Here is a 17,505-nt window from a genome sequence, read left to right as displayed (position 1 = left end):
GCTATAACAAGAGCTATACACTCTTTGTTGTAATAAAACAAATACGCAGCAGGCAGTCCCTGTGAGACGGCGTGATATTTTAAGAGAAGAGCTCTCGTTCTGTGGCATTTAGGTGGGCAGTTTTTCTTTCTTTTTTAGGCTCTGTGCTCCTACATCTCTTGAAGAAATATCAATAACAATGAGTAATCTCTGCTCTCAGATTCTTTTTAGCAGTGTGTGTGTGTGTGTGTGTGTGTGTGTGTGTGTGTGTAATGATGGCTTATTCAGGAGGGGTCGAAAATGGTTCCATTGGTTGGTGACAAGTTGCCGACCCATGCAGCCTTGACAAATGTACATTTTCACTACAAATTGCAATACATCTGTTCTTGCGTAGTCGTAGAAAGAAATCACTGAACTGCTTAATCTTATTTTATCAGTAATATGTTTTTTGGTGAAAAGTCAGTCGAGGACTCGTGGGACTGAATATTTTTTCCTTTTGTGCCTTTTTATAAAGAGCATTCAAGCCCTGAAACTCCAGCGTGGTGAGGTTAAGTTACTCTCTGAGCTCATACAGAATCACTGATGATAATAGACCCTGACTTATTACAAAGAAGGGACGGTACCGCTGTGACTTTGAATCAGACGGACTACTTTTTTATTTTATTTTTTTCATTCTGTCATCATCAGTGCAGTAATTATGTCCTCTGCCCTGCTTTCCTTTGCTCAGTCTTGCTTATTATAACACATAATTGGTAATTATGAGTGGTTTTATATTGCAAATTGAATGTATCATTTATCAATTAGCCGACATCCATCCAACTGTGGGCGACTGACTTCTTTACCAGAGACGCTGGACTTAAAAGACTCTGCTTCCCACAAACACTGACTGTGTGATTAAATCAGCTCACACTGTTTATAAACAGACTGAAATACTGACATTTTCACTGCTCGTTGCATAAGTAACAGACATGACTTCAGGATTTTATTGACAAGGTTGTGGAGTACAATCGATATATATGGCACATCACAGTAACGGCACCTGAGGAGAATGATATGCAGCATAAATCACTTTAAGCTGCACAAAACCAACCATTTTTTGAGAATAGATTTATTGTTAAAGCAACATTATGTAGAAATTGTCATTTGGCGACCGCTGTCATGAATGCAAATCCCAGGTCTGTAACAATTTGTCCTAACGTGGGTGCTGACTACAAACTAAAGTCATTGCGTCATAACAGTGTTGTGTGTTGAAAACTTGCATGTTGAAGTAAACGTGTGTAACGTTGTGATCCAGCCCTCTCACTGAAGTTACACAGTGCAGAGACAGGTGACGGAGACAGAGGCACAATTCACCCTGTAACAAGATACTGAACCGTCAGCATGAGTCTGAAGCTTTTATTTTGAGGTAAATAAGATACATAATGTTGCTTTAATGGCATTTTCTCAAGCACAGATCACAAACATTTGATGGTTTTAGGCCCTCAAATGCAATGTCACCTTAGGTTCTTGGAAATTGGTTAATAAAACATGAAAAAATAAAATAATTGGCATCAAATTCAGCAGGAAAAATAAATAGGTTGCAGCCCCAAAACAAAGATGGTGGTAAATATCCCTATTACTCATGTCGCATTGCAGCATTATAAAGACTGATTTTGAAAACATGCAGTGTAATATATCAAGTCCCTCACGACTGCAGAAATGATCGCTGCTTATCTTTCTCTGTTCGACACCTCTGGCACAAAGTGAATATTCAGTTATAGGATGATATTTTAGTCCGGGAACATTTGGAGGAGTTGCTGACCACTGACAGGTGTGAGCCTCAACCTCCGATGTTGCATTTTAGGCGACTGACAGCAGGTACATGAGGTTGAGTCTGGGAGAGGGCACAATAATGTGCACTGCTATTACCAAGTACAGTTGTGATTACAAGCACTGTGTGTGCCTGGTTCTTGCAGCAAACTACTGTGAGCTTTGAAACAAAAAAGGGATTTTAAAGAATTGTTCAAACTGGATCCTGTCAGATAAAATGCATCTTATTAAGAGTTTTTTCATGTACCACAGCAAAGGTTTTATAGGACTTCAGACCTGCAACCTACTGTAGTTTTTGAAAGCGTTTCGGCTGTCTCGATGCATGAGTGCACCTTCTATTAATACTTTCCACAAAGGACGATCTAACTGCTTCAACAGAATCTACAAATGGAGTTGAGCGAATCGATAACGGCAGCCAGTAGTAGGTAATGAGGCTGTATCAGAATGTGGAGTTGTGGCTATTTTATGCCCTGCCAATCTTTCACTTCATCAACCCCCCAGCACTCATTAATAATGTATCAGGAATGAAAGTTAATGTATGTAATGAAAAATGTATAACCTCGTATAGGAAGAACTGACCTTTCAGCTGTTGATGTGCGTCTGACGCTCCTGAAAAACCTGCTGTTGTGGCAGCTCTGCACGTGAGACCGCCTGGCTCGTCCGTTTCACAACTTTTAATTTCTGAAATATTGGTGTACTAGATGAACTACAGATGAACACAAGTGCTTTGCTTTGTAATTGTTTGAAATTGCCTCACAGATTTTTCTGCATATCCACATCCGGTGTTTATGGAACACCTGCTGTACCTTTTTGTAATTTCAGACCCTGGCTGAACACTAATCAAAACCGGTGTTTTGTAAGCATGTTTATAATTCCTGGGGTCATAACAAATTCTAATTAGGCTTGTAGCCATGCCAGACCGGCTTCTCATTGCAAACGGGGGAGTAATTATTTCCACTGCACAGCATTATTGATGCAAACTTTTTCTTTTGATTAAAAATGGAAAACTAATCAGTCTTTGTGTGTGCTCGAGGAGGCGGTAAGATGATCTCCTACTCAGCTGTGGAGAAAGCAGAAAGGGTCTGATGGTGGGCAGCACCGCATGATGTGGACAACCCAGTAATAGGCCTCATTAGATGCCTAGAGCCCAAGAAATGTGGCACTCTGTTTCCCATTAGGCTGAAAGCACAATGATAAAAAAACAACTTAACGATGAGGGATAATTGTCAGGGAGACAAGGTGGGGTATATATTTAATTTTTTATTGTAACAATCAATAAAAAATATTTTGCATATTAGATCATTAGATTATTCAGAATGTCCTCTCAGAGTCCATCCGTATTAATACAGAAAGACAGACTTGACTCGTAAGCCGGAGACATTTTGATATAGTACAAAATTAGAGAAAGCTGTACCTTATTAATTTTAAAATATTAATCCAGTTCAAGCTCCAACCAAGCACTAAAATGTGCCAATATTAAGCAAAAATGTGTGATGCCGTTCTGTTCTTAACCCACATTAAGCCAACGGGGGAAATGTTCACTGTTTCTAATAAACATCCCCAATTTCAAAGAACACTGCCCAGCTTAAATGGCATCTCAGCATTAGCTAATCGATAAGCCGCTGTTGCACTTGAAGAGAAGGAAAAAAAAAAAACTGCTCCATTAACTCTGCACTCTTGTGTTTCGTTAAATATTTAGAACAGACAAAACATTATCAACTCTCTAAAACAGGAGCAGGGACAATAAGTAACCGCCTGCATCCTGAGAGCTAACCACCCACTCAGAAGTTAGCAACAAAGCTAACAGGAGTTTCGATTATGAACCAAGTGCCTCGATGTGTCTTACTGTGGAGCTGTTCCGTTAGTTCTGCAGTTAAGGGAGAAATTTTAATCAGAAGCGGAAAAAAAATTAAAGTTCTTTGACTGAATTTTTTTAACAACTAAATAAACAAACTCCCTTTTTATGACTGAACACACAAACTGATGTTAAAGGACAAAACAATTTAATAAGTTTTTAAAAATGTGTCCGTATGTGGCGGACCCTGCCACCTTTCTTGCTTCAAACAGCATTCTGGGGACCTTAATTTCCTCTGAGAAACAGCTTGTTTATTTAGTTATGGAATTTAAAAAAAACACATGTTGTAGTGCCCCTTTAAATATCATCTTAGTATTAGCTAATCGATTAGCTGTTGTTGCACTTATAAGGAGAAAAGAAAAAAAAAACCAACAACCTATGCAATTAACTCCACACTCTTGTGTTTCATTAAATATTTATAACAAACAAAAACATTATTGGTTCTCCAGACCAGGGGTGTTTTTTTGTTTGAATTTTGGAAGCTAAGTTAGCTAACTACCATCTGCCTTCTGCTAGGTAACTGCTAATTAGTAGCTTTTTGGCTAGCTACTTAGAAAACCCCCATGTTAGATTTTCAGCAATCATCAACTGAGCCACATTCGTTGAACCCAATGCTTCAGTCTCTCTTCAGTGAGGTGAGTAACAACATGTCAGTAGATATTAATCAATAGACTTAACTAGGACTATCTCTTTCTTGTAGGTTTTACAAGTGTACACAAGAGGTTTAGTGGTAAGAAGTGCTAGCTTAAAGTGAAACTCTCGCCAAAAGTGCCCCTTGCACTGAGAAAATGAGCTTGACCCAAAAACGAAAATACGGTAAATTTTAAAAGTGCCTCTTTTTTCGTAATTCATTCACTCATATATATTCACAAAAGAAAACCTAAGTTGGTTTTGGCGTGAGTTTCACTTTAACTGCCGTCTGTGTGTAGATCTTTGTTCAACATGCTGTGTGTTCACTTGTGTATGCTCTTACTAATCACACTGTTTAGACAATAGTCTGTTTATAAAAGATGATTCCTACAAAGCAGTTCAGGACATAGTAAGATTACAGTTAGTTATGTAGAGTTTATTGGTGTAATTCACTGCATTGCTCTCCCAGGTGATAAAAACAAGTATGTGTGTGTGTGTGTGTGTGTGTGTGTGTATACTATATTCTCTCGCAGTTCCTGTGAATTATCATGGTGATGAAGTGAAGCCTTCCTCTAATCTCAGGTTGAAGATCTTCTCCCGCCCTCCTCCCACCACCAACCACGACAGCAGCGCCATCTTGTGAACGGACGCAGTAAGTCCATTTGAATTCTTTGTGAGGGCTGACACGATGTGCCTGCTTTGCCCTGAGCGCTGAACAGGAAGTCTTTTCAGAAGTACATTTTGTCATCTGTCAGTACCAGTTGTACAGATCTTACATTTTTTCGAGACGAGGCAGTGAGGATGCAGGGGATGCGAGGCAGGAAGGAAAAACAGTGGAGAGAAATACAAGAGGTCGCTGTGGCATCAGCAGATGGCAGTAGCATCACACCATGGGCAACAAAAGGTACTGATTAATATCCTCTGCAAGGGATCACAATATCTTTTGTAGACAAATAACAAGTAGCCTTAAGCTGTGGTAAACAAAAACACAAACTGCAATTATCATTTATCAGATGCCGCGTGTATAGGCAACAAGAGCCTATTATAAGATGTTTGAGTTTGTATAAATTCATTACCTTCCAGGGGGGATATGGCAACGCCTGCATGTGGATCAGTGAGTCTATCACTGATCGCTATGCTATTTATTATGAGAAGAAGTTAAATCCCCCTCCCGATGATAAAAACGTGTCGTCATCTCTCTCGAGTCACACTTGTAATTAGAAAGTGTGATAACTTACAACAACCACAATTCAGTCACAGATTTTCAGAAAGTGCTGACTAATTGCATTTTGCTTCTTGTCTCATAAATGGAGAACCGTCTCAGAGGTGGATCTGGAGGATCCCCGTCTTCAGTCGTGGAGAGCAAAATGTTTGCGCGGATGCTGTTGATTTTCAGAAGCCGACTTTGCCTCGCCGCCAGAGTTAATGGCGTGAGCAGCGTTCGAAAGCTCAGGCACGGCGTGGTAAGACACTCGATGTGTGAGAGGTTATTAGGAAACATTTACATGACTGATCATTTGAGGGTGGAGGAGGATGAAACAGCAGCACCGAGGTCAGCTTAAAAAAAAAGAAAACCAAAAAAAACCCTCTTGCTGCTCTGTAATGTCATGTTGAAACAACCCTCCTCCCGAAGTGCAGAGATCACAGCCGAATCAACATGTTGGGTTTTTTTTTTTTTGTTGTTGTTCTAAATTATACACAGCGCAGCAAGTGGCATGCAGCCACACACACCGTATTCCTCTCTGTGTGGCATGTATGCATTTAGCTGGAAAACCCTTCGCCCTCTAACGGCACACAACATCTCAAAATAACACAAGGGGTGTTTATGCTCCGTATGTGTTGGCACCATTTCTGCCCCTTTTTTTTTTTCTTTTTTCTTTTTACAGGCGTTTTGTCTGATCTGCCAGCTTCATGTTAGCACAGGATGTTTGTGCAGTGCTTTTGGTCTCTTGCATCATCCCTGCGAGCTCCCTGCTGGCCCCCCCGATGACCAGATGGGTCAGTGACTGTGTGGTCGTGGGGCTCTGGCGGGGACCCCTTCTGTTCTCTGTGTGGGTCCACTCATGGGATCAAAACCCCAGAGACCAGAACGATAGGAAGCCGGATCATAAGGTAGACGGGGCTGCAAGCTGAGCGGAGACTTGCACACACACGCACACACGCACACACACACACACGCATTCAGCCCCGCCACACACACATAACCCCCCCACACCACACAGGTACATGAAGGAATATGTGCATTACATTTCACACTCCTGATCTGTCAGAGGACGTAATTTTTTTTCTTTTTTCTTTTTTCACTGATTAGCGGAGAATTGAACAAAAGGAAAGTGTGATTTTATTTAATAAGCCAGGAGCAGGACCGGATCTTTTATCACGTCTGACAAGCTGTTCAGGAGGGTTACATTACATGAAGTGAGATTTTTCTTGCCGTGTCATGTGGAAATTTAGTCAAGTCATCTTCAACTGTTATTGCAGTCCATTAACTCCATTGTGAAGATACATAATTGATGCAGCCTTTGGGTAGAGTTTAATCAAATGGAGAGTGCTCCACACTCCACCGCCGACTGAAAAATGAGATGCGCGATCCTCGGCGATGTAGTTTGCGTGGCGGGACTATAATTCACACTCTGAATTGATTTATAATCATTCGACTGCACACTCTTTCCCCCTGCATGATGCCCAAAAGCAGAAAAAAAACAAAAAAAAACTAAAACCCATAGCTTTCTGGTTGAAAGGTGGATTCATGTAAAGGATTTATGTGGCTGAATTATGATCAAAAAGAAAGGCTGAACAAAAAGCAGAACACTAACACAGTTTTTTTTTGGTTGTTTTACTAATCTACTTCCAAACAGGCCAACGAGTGTGGTATGTCATTTATTGTTTGTACCTTTTTGGGTTTTCATCTTTGATTTGATATGGATTTCTGTCACTCACCCTCAACTATCCATTTACAATCCAGTGTTTTTTTTAAAATTATTTTTCTTCTCTTTAGGCATTTACTTTTTTTCTTTGGAAATAACAGTGATCTGCGTGGGATGTGGAAACGCATTGTTTACGCCGTGCTCCTTGAAAAATCAAGGGCTTAAACTCTCTAGTTAAATTTCACAGCCAGCCAGCCACTTATCTCTGTCAACTCCTGTTGGAGCCACAGATGATCTGCCGTGGTTTAAATGCTATTGGTTTCTGTTTGGTGCCTTGTACCTGAGCTGCGATTCAATGCCGAGGACGTGTGCGCCTGTTTTCTAAAAAGTGAAGCTGTGCCTTCCGTGCAGCCGGAGCATCACAAATGTGCGACATATTTTCTTTTGCGAGATGTAACGCCAGCACATTTTTCTTTTTTTCTCCATGAATGAGTTTTTTTTTTTTTTTTTCTGACAGGGGGAAATTGGGGGGGAAAGCAGCAGATTAGCACACCTACTCAGCTGTGAATTCTGAAGAGCATTCGTCTCACTCAGCCGTCTTAATAACACAGCAGTCAATTAAAACCCATGAAGTCGAGATATGTAATTTTCAAATAATCATTAGCTGGGGGGGGGGGGGGTGGAATTAGAAGTTTGGATATTGGATAAGATGAGGAGAAGAGGGGAGGACAGAGAGAGGGGGACGGAGGGAGGGAGAGACAGGGAGGGAGGGAGGAAGAGAGAGAGAGAGAGAGAGGCTTCGCCGTCGTCACAGTGGAGGCTCCATGCCACCGAATCCCCCAGCCAGAGATGAGTGAAGATAAAGGAGGTGACTGAGCTAATTGTGTACTGTCAGAATCCATATCTCGAACGACTGTCAAATGAGCAAATTTCAAAATGTATTCTCTCCACCCACCCAGCTCTCCAACCCCCCCACCCCCCCACCCCCCCAGGAGTAAAAATGGAGAGAGAGAGAGAGAGAGAGAGAGAGAGAGAGAGAGAGAGAGAGAGAGGAATAAATACCAGGAGACACTAATGTGATGAGAATGATGCCTGGTCTCTTCCGCTGATTAAAAATGCAATAACGCTGTGGCAAACACACACGCACACACATACATAGACATACTCATTGTGCGAGCCTAAGCAAGGCTAGGACCCACAGATATCAAACAGCACTCGGTTATGGTTATGGTTATGATTCATGTCTAACCAGTGGCTATTTTACTGTAACACTAATTATGAGTCCTAGTGTCAGTGCAGGCTGGTAACAGTAAGCCGGCCTGGTTTTTCTGAAGAGCGGGAGCGAACAGAGAAGAGGAAGGATGCTGGTAAACACAAAGCATCATGAGAGGCTTTTGAGTGCAAGGTGCAGTGGGGAGGGAATAAGAATAGTGTCTTTATCCAGCCTGCGTTTATATCAGGCCTCAGTTGGTTACTGACGGGAAGCAGATACGGGCTTCACTCCGGCTGGAGTTGGATAATTGGACATTTATGGAGAGATAGGAGAGCCCAGGGCCCAGGAGCCATGAAACAGAGCTAATCTAGACTCAGCATCAGTAAATTGTCTGTGAAAGAGCGCATCAGGAGTTCTGACAAGATAAGGAAGGCTTTCTTCAAAGGCGAAGCCGGACCAAAGTGACAACGAAAACTCTGACAGAAAAAAAAAAAGCTTGAGGTTTCTTTTTTTGGAGGGGTGCTGGGACTTGTGCATGTCACAGAGTGGAAATGTATATGACATGCAGCAGCTGTGTCACCACGTCACCCAAACTGGGTCACGGAGAATTGTGATTCTTCAGTCTTCTGGACAGTTTTGACAACCTCGGCGAGCCCCGCCGCCACGTTCATTTTTTTAATAGTCTATAAATTCTATTTATCAGCTTGAAATGTTCCACGCGTAAGAGCCTGCGACTGGAAGAGAGAGAGAGTTTGCAACATTGAAGTCCTGGTGGAGTGCAGCGCGCTTTCAGTCCACCATGATTAGTTTCCTCCCTTTGATGTTCTCCCGGTTTGATTCTCACAGGAAACTGCTGCCTACAGAACAGGTGCACACTGAGCAGGTGGGCTCTTACGTAGGAGCCCCGAGAGTTTGGAGCTGCGGCAAACCATCCCTCAAAGCATCCGAGGCAGGTAGAAACACCATTCCCGAACACGACACGTTTTCCCTTTTTTTTTTTTAGATCTTTTTCCAGCATCTGATGCATATGAAAGAGCTTGTACGGATCCAAAATTTCTATTTGCTGCTTTAATACATCTTCGCTCTCTTTTGCTGAGCTGCGTATCTAAACTCTGTGCAGCCCCCTACTGATCACTTGCATTCAGACACTGACACACGCAATTAATTTGGTGGGGGAGAGGCTAGTCTTAATTGGGCATAAGTGGGATTTTTCTTGGCCATGCGCAACAGAAAATGACAGACTGTGCGTATGAGAAGTAAAGACCATCTGGTCCCACAGGAGCTGAGTGAGATGCCAGACGAATGGAAAGAGAAACAACAAAAAAACCTGTGTGGGGAAGTTATCTCATCCCCTCTTTTTCCCTCTCTCTCTCTTTGCCTCACACACACACTCAGACACACAGAGACAGGCCAAAAAAAAATAAATAGCAATCAGCATCTCTTGGTCATATATCATTTGCCCATGTAACAGCCTAGAGGGAGATGCTTATCGCACGAAGGAACAGAAGTCACTCATGCGTGGCCTATTTATGTTTTTATATAATAATCAATATTGAAAATAGTAACATTATGCTTGCAGGCAGGCGCCGGGAATAAAGAGCGGTTAGCTCGTAAAAGGCCCGGTCATCAGCAGGACAAATTGATCTGACATGTTAGATTATTCATGTAGGGGGATCGGTGGGGGAGACTTGGAAGGAGCAGCGGGCGAGAGAGAAACAACGGATGAGACAGAGAGGGCACAAAGGGTGAGTTAAGGAGTCAGCCAGTGGACATCCTCTCCTCTCGCCAGGGTCTCATCTCCTCTGCATGACAGCGCTGCTCAGCGAGCTCGCTAATGTGCCCTGTCACGGGGGGGTGAGACAGTAAACGAGCACATGACATTTCCATCAGTTTACAGGAAAAAACCCCCCTAAACAACAACGCTGTGATTAATTGTACTTATTCTGCGCTCGCGCTATGAAAGACACACACACACACACACACACTCACAAACTCTGCACAGAAAGAACTGATGATCTGCTGCCTGGTTTAATTGTAGAAAAGATAACAAAATGGTTTTTATTACATGTTCATAATTTGACAGACATCACAACATACTTGCATGATTTGCTCTGATATTAATGCTTCCCACACCATAAGTAGGCAATATAGACCCAATACGAAAACTATATAAAACAAACATGCTTGCGGGAACAGCGGGTGGGGGTCAAGTCAACAACAGATTAAAGCCATATTCTGTCATTCAATGAAGTTCAGTTCTGGTAAAGAAAAAACAAACTGCAGAAGGATGCTGAAGCTCATTATCATTTTTCAGAATTTATTTCTCTTTTTTTTTTTTGTTCGTTTGTTTACATCAAATAGAACAGACATACATTGGCACATGCAAAGTGAACACTTTGTGGTGCTTTTCATTACCATCCAAACCCCAAATCAACAAAGACTGGATATCTATTTATTTATTTTTTTGTACTCCAAACATGAAAATACTCTCAAATATTTACAAAAAAAATATACTTACAATGCCCATCACTCTAACATAGTAATCATCTGGGACTGATTCGAGTCGGTAAAACGAAAATACTGTGTGTGGCAGAGCTTGCTGTTCAAGGTAATTAAATCAACTGCAAGAGAAAAAGAGGCACAGAAGAAAAAAAATCACTTAAAAACAATACAAAACAGAAAATCAGATAATGGGAACCCCAAGAGAATATGGCTTTAATGACATTTCAAAAGAAAATATCTTGAAAGCAGATCCACCGTCCCTTTTTTTTTTTTTAATCATTTTTTTTGTTTGTTTGCGGTCGTCCTCGTTCACAGTGACCCCTTTTTAGCAGGCAAGTTGTTCTCTGTTTGGAGAGAAAGGAGGGGCCACAACACAAGTTTGGAAAACCTACAGTTCGGTCTGTGAGGCCGACCCAGCCACACTGGCCTACAGCTGTGCTAGTCTCTGTCAGGACTCATGTATCATGTCTGGATGAAGGTCGGATGCAATCCACAGTCCTGGAGTGCATAGGTACTGCAGGTGGTGCTGGGATGCCTGTGCTCGCTCGCCTGTCTCTCTCTCTCTGTGCCACTCGAGCTTCCCATTTCAATCACAGATAAAGGACAAACACCGCTCATTTTCAAGCAGATCAGATCCTGAGGTTGTTGTAACTCACGTATGTTTTCTTGGTTGCCTGACCTGAGAACAGAGCAGAAGAAAGGCGAGATTAAGATTTACTTTGAGGATTACTCAAACAAGACTAAAGGAGGAGGAATCTCGCAAAGGCAAATAAAAATCATCTGCTTTTGTAAAAATTCATCCTACTGTGCCGTGCATTCTTATCACCAGCTGTGTGCAATCAGTAGCAATATTTTCTGGCGTAGCTTATCATTTCGACTCACTATCCCCCCCCGTGTAAAGCCTTAGTTTCTATTTTCAGATGTTAACTAGAAACACACACACACACACACACACAAAAAAAAACACAAACACCACACAAGTGAGCACCGAACAAATGCTAGGGCATGCAATGTGATCCCAGTCTGGATTGCCATGGAAACGTATCAGAATGTGGCTGAGTGCCTGGGCGCCGTGTGTGTGTGTCCTTGTGTAATATCTGCCGTTATGAGAACCAATTTGAGTTTCAAATCCACAGAGTGACGGCGTCTTTTTGTGAGCGGAGGTCATCCTGGCTCGCCGTGACCACAGATTTATTTTTTTTTTAAAAAGGCTGTTTTTTTGAGTCTGGAGATAAAAATGAGTCTTTGGTTAAGGTTGATTTTAGCAGAGTAATTAAGTTGAGAGTGCAACATAAAGTGTGATGTGCAGACAGCAGGAGTCTGATGGTACACAAAAGCAACACAAAATAAATCCCTGAAGCATTATGGCTAGGTTTCTTTTTTGAAGTGTTTTAGTTTGTTCCACCCGGTGCTCACCTACGTCCAGCTGAGATAGTCGGTACATCCTGTTATGCATTAAGCAGTTAAGCGTGAACTCACTCTCGCATAGGTCATATTTTTATGAAGGGCTGATGAAAAAAAAACGTAGAAAAATGTGATGTAAATGCCAGCTGCTCTGGTAATGTCGGGCCCTGGCTGTTTTTTACATTTAGAGGCTGCTTGAAAACACAGCGGGGGATATAAGTTGTTTGCGTCAACCCCAGTGATTGACTCATGTGGGGGAAACTTCTAATATTCATGTTCAACGTGCCGCGTGTAACACTATTATTATCACTTAGCCCACTTAGCCAACGCTTCTAAAGCCTTGAAAGTGCCGCCGATACACCAAGTTTCCTCAGCGATCTCTCCAGTAGATATCATTATTGACCGTCATAAGCGATGCCATTCTCTGTGATTGGCTTGTTAGATCCTGGCTAACTACCTGATTGGTTGTTTGAGGAAGACCTCACAGGGACTCACAGAGACCAGTCAGGCAGAATGTATTCAATTTAAACAGCAGCCCTTACATGAAATTCATTTTTTATTTAAACTAAATAAATAATTGAGGACTCTTTCCTCCTGCAGCTTCAACATTAGTCTCACGTTTAGGGTGCTTTCAGGGCAGGTGTTTGCCGCTGTGGTGGTAAAAATGGGGATGTGTGCGTCTGCAGGTGCGTCGTCCTCTTTGTACGGCGGAGAAAGTCGATGCGCGCTTTCTTCATCTCAGACATTGCTATAAATTCTCACCCTACTGCTTTAATGTTGCTATGGCGACCAACTCCCATGGGCTACGTAATTAAAGTCGGACCATCTCTTTACAGCTGCATTTTGTAGTCTCGGCCGATGAATAAAACATTAGTAAATGTACAACAGATTCTGCCTGTTAACCGTAAATAGTCTTCTGTTTTTTGAGGCGGGATGCTGTGTGCTGTGTGTTTGTGTGTTTGTGTGTGTGTGTGTGTGTGTGTGTGTGTGTGTGTGTGTGTGTGTGTGTGTGTTTCTGACTAAGCCTAGTTTTGAGCACACAATTCATTAAAGACAAGCGAACTGGGGATATCTTCCCCAATCGGGGACAAAAAACTGTGCCTCGAATTGGATGAAACAGACTTTTGGGTCGGCAGTTGTGTTAAGGGGTTACGCAATTAGTTGTTCTGGTTAGGAGGTCTCAAGGGAAATGTCCCCACATAAATGTTTGTGTGGGTGTGTGTTTGTTTACTTGTGTGGGTTCCAGAGATCGACCTACACTGTCATATTAATTTGGAATATAAATAACCAATTATTAACCTCATCCCTTTACTTTTCTTATCTTTACTCCCTTTTCTTTTTAAGGTTGGAATGAAATCGATCTGGGAGGCATTGACTCGTCCACACATACCTGTTCTGGTGGTGGGGGGGGACCTACTGTAACATGACAGAACAGTGAAGAACTTTTAGCATCTGTGATTTGCAATTCAAATCCTCTTGTCTGTTAGGGGCGTAATCATAAAGACATTATACAATATCAATACCAATGCAAATCTGCAGAACTGTTAATGCTCCTAATCCTATAAATCACCCTGAGCCATCTCATACAGAGCTGATGGGCCCTGAAAGGGAGGTATTTGGCGCTCTGACGGTTACAGGAATTGACGGACAGTCTCCGGGGATGGTCGAGGCACAGTTCAGGTTTCGGGGCGGTCATGCACATAAATTCGCCATTAATAAATGTCACTTCTCCTGCCGCTAAAAAAGGAGGGCGAGGGGAGGAGAGGGTGTGCAGTGGAGGGGAGACGTGGCGAGAAGACACTCGTGTAGGAGAGACAGAAGGTGAGAGACACACAAAGCAGATGACACGGTGCGCGTTTGGGAGGGCCTCCCGATGACCACGTGCCTACCTTGGGGACTTTTTGATGTGCTGCTGCAACAGATGTTAAGGTTTCACCCTCAATGCAGAGTATTTTGCTCATTGAGCCACGTGTGTGACTGGCAAGGATACTGTCGGCTCCTCATCCCCCCGATACTCTTGCCTCGGCTCTCTGACGTATATGTGCGTAGCTCACACGTTCAGTCACACACAGATACACACACTGAAAACGGCACGCACAGTTGCACATTCTTGGTGGTGCGCTCACACACACACACACACACACACACACACACACACGCACGCCAGCTCATTCGGCTCATGACAGATGAGTGTGACAACTGTTCGGGTGTTTGGAGAAATTCCCGGGAAAATCTGTCATTTCACAGGCGTAATTCAAAGAGGGGTTGAGGGGCTGGCGCACCTGTGGGTGCCATGATCGCTCTGTGTGATTAGCAGCATTGCGGGAGAGGAGGCCTTTGGAGCCTGTGATGTGTGATTTGCATGAGCTGTCAATCATCTCTGTCTTCGCACAGACAACTAGAGAGGAGCAAAGAGCTTCCATGGCAACACTGGTCTAAAGCCTCTAAAAACATTTATAGTGCTGGCGTTTTTCTCACCCAAAACAAACACTGTATCACCTAACTATGGAAGTGCGCAGGCTTCCCCACTCACATACTAATATCCAGCATCATCTTTGCTAACAGGATCACGCTTACTGTTTCGGATGAAGGGTGGTATGAGTAACACGCAGCTACAGGGACAGATTATCTCCTACCCTTCCCGGCAACAAAGCCCTTCTTCTTCAAGTCTCCTCGCAGAGCAAGTCGCGATCTTCTTTCATGCTCACCGCCGTGCTCTTAGGGTAAAGGTCCAACCATTTATCAGGAAACGAGATAACTGGGTCCATTCTATGGTACATTATACATACTTTATACCCACGGAGCAGTCCAATTAAACTGCTGGAATAGAACTTTACACTTCAAGAAAGGGAATATGAGAAAGATATGAGAGAGTACAAAAGCCATCATTCTTTGTTCTTGGGAAAATAATATTTAAAGCCAACTGAGAAGTCCACAGCAGATCTATCTATTATCTACACATCTGTACATCTTAATTCCTGGGTCTTTGTGGTCGGATTAACAGCTTGATATCTACACGCACAAGCCGTATCACTTCATTGTAGGCAAAATGGAAAATCACTGTGCAAAATCTGATTGTTACCTTAAATGGATTTGTCACCAAGTAAGTAAAACAAAGAGTTGTTTTGAGCCAAAATACTCAAAGTTAATACATTCAACAACCTAAAATTACCTCCAGCAGGCTGACATGAATATTAAGTTGATTATAATCGAACCTTTAAACTCAAGATATATATTTCAACTGGAGCTCTAGCACTGTCTCACCAAGTGCTGGCACACTTACGAAACAACACTCCGTCCACATAAACGTCATCTTAGAAGTCATTCGCCGGATCTCTTGCAGTTATCCATGTTGACAAATAGCCCCCTCCATTAGTCCCTCAGTAGTAAATCTAATTTTTGACATATTGTCACGCTGCACCGCTAACTTTGATTTTAACGCTAACTGAAAAACAAAGCGCGACTGTCTCTCACAAAGCACAATGGGGGAGGAGATGTGTTAATGTTGTTAGTTTTACCAGCAGCGTCTCTATCACCAATCATTAAAAACATATGCAGAGGCGTCGTAAGAATTCTGTGGGCGCAGATTCTGCGTGGGCCAAGTTTGCAGCTAACTACAGACCGATCACGATGTTTGTTTACAATAACTTCCGGGAAGAAACCCCCACGCATCAGGCATTAGCTTTCTTACATTTCAACTGGCTTGTTTCACAATGTTATTTCAAAGTGTATACTAAAAATCAATCTAATGCGGATATTTAATGCTTTAATATATCATTAATAACACTTTCACTAGACAGACAGTCAGTTTACGGAGACAGTTTACCCCAAACTAGCAGTCTGAGATGTCACTGTTGTGTAGATATCAAAGACGCTAGCAAAGCAACAGTCCATTAGATATGCCCAGCAGAATCCTCAGACAGGTCGGACCAACTTGGTTGACTTTATGTATTTACACTTTACAATTCTGGCTGAAAATGACAAAAGAAAGAAACAAGTCTGCTGATTTCATGTGTCTCCGCAATGCAAATCAACAAGTGCTGTCGTTGTTAGCACAACATCCCAATGATTCAGTCTGTTGCATTGTGGGCTTTAAATGAGTGGATCACATACCCTGAATGAGCCTGAAATGTGGTCCAATGTAAACTTAAACGAGCTGGGTTCTTGGTGTATACGTATGTGGCTCTGAGGCTTTGTGACTCTCTCGCTAGGTTACTTACTCATGGGGTCAGCAGCGGGGTTCTCGCACAGCTCAGTCTTGGCCTCTCCGTTGGGCCTCTCACTGGGCTTCTGGGACAGACGCGATGACATTGTGGCAGCTGTGACAACAGCCTTGAAGCTACGCTTCCTCTTCTGTACGTTGAGCTCAGGGTGGAAGATAATGATGTACACCTTGGGCATGTAGAGCATGCCCAGTGCTACTGAGGCACTGAGGTTCATGGAGATGGTCAGGGTCGTTGTCTGAATGTACAGCTGAAAGGAAGCACAGACAGGTGAAAAGTGATTTTAATGCAGACTGAAAAAATGTAAATGGACAATTGCTATGTACTTTGCTTTGACAGCTTTATGAGGCAGTTATATCAGGAGCAGCATTTAAACCCTTATCGAGAAAAATGAGAGACAAGACAGTTATGATGGCTAAACATCTGTAGCCAATTACAGAACAGTCACACTGTTGTGCACAGTGATGAGGCAAAACCTAATAATATCCATCGCCCGATAACAAAATATGAGCGCAGACTGAAAAAAGTTCATTGGCTGTGCGGTCCTCCTGGACTGTAGAATGAAGACGTGTCCTGATCTGCATTATTAGATGATATATTTGTTACATTTGTTCTAATATAATCCAAAAACCTCCTGACAATAACATCCATTTTTTCAATAATCTAACATTGTTATCAGATATGTAGGTGGCTCACATATTTGCTGTGTGTAGCTGTGGGAAAAGGAGCAGCCATGCGCACAGTAACGTAATCCAGCAGCATTTATTAAAGCCTGACCTACAGCTACCCAGTCAAGTCAAAGACGGTTCAAGCGTATTAATGACAATTGCCGAGGCATCACCATGACTTTATCAAAATGTCCTCACATGGCCTCCTTTCTACTTCCACCCGGACCCTTGACTAGATTGATAGACCGCGCTGTCGGGGCTGAGGCTTCTGTCCGTGACACGCCGCCGTCACCTCTCCTTTCCCTTCACATCAGATGTTTTATCTCACCACTCAAGCATTCATCAGACCAATCTA

The 17,505-nt window shown here is 42.6% G+C and overlaps 1 protein-coding gene across 6 annotated transcripts in view; it reads right to left on the bottom strand.

Moving 5' to 3' along the window:
* Positions 1-10,356: 10,356 nt before the first annotated feature.
* The window catches only part of LOC119023090 (metabotropic glutamate receptor 7-like), a 116,847-nt gene continuing 109,698 nt past the window's right edge, over positions 10,357-17,505 (bottom strand). For 4 of the 6 annotated variants that reach the window (XM_037104753.1, XM_037104754.1, XM_037104751.1 and 1 more), the window contains 2 exons: positions 16,480-16,732; positions 10,358-11,534 (listed from right to left, as the gene is read on the bottom strand). In XM_037104753.1, the coding sequence (XP_036960648.1) occupies positions 11,485-11,534; positions 16,480-16,732 (303 nt within the window). In that variant the 3' untranslated portion in view covers positions 10,358-11,484. Of the gene's footprint in view, positions 11,535-16,479; positions 16,733-17,505 lie in introns of all 6 variants that reach the window. The other 2 variants (XM_037104750.1, XM_037104749.1) reach the window with 1 other exon arrangement.

Source organism: Acanthopagrus latus, chromosome 7 (genome assembly GCF_904848185.1).
Source record: "Acanthopagrus latus isolate v.2019 chromosome 7, fAcaLat1.1, whole genome shotgun sequence".
Lineage (NCBI taxonomy): Eukaryota > Metazoa > Chordata > Actinopteri > Spariformes > Sparidae > Acanthopagrus > Acanthopagrus latus.
The sequence above is the reverse complement of the archived record's forward strand: the minus strand, read 5'-3'. Positions and strand labels throughout refer to the sequence as shown.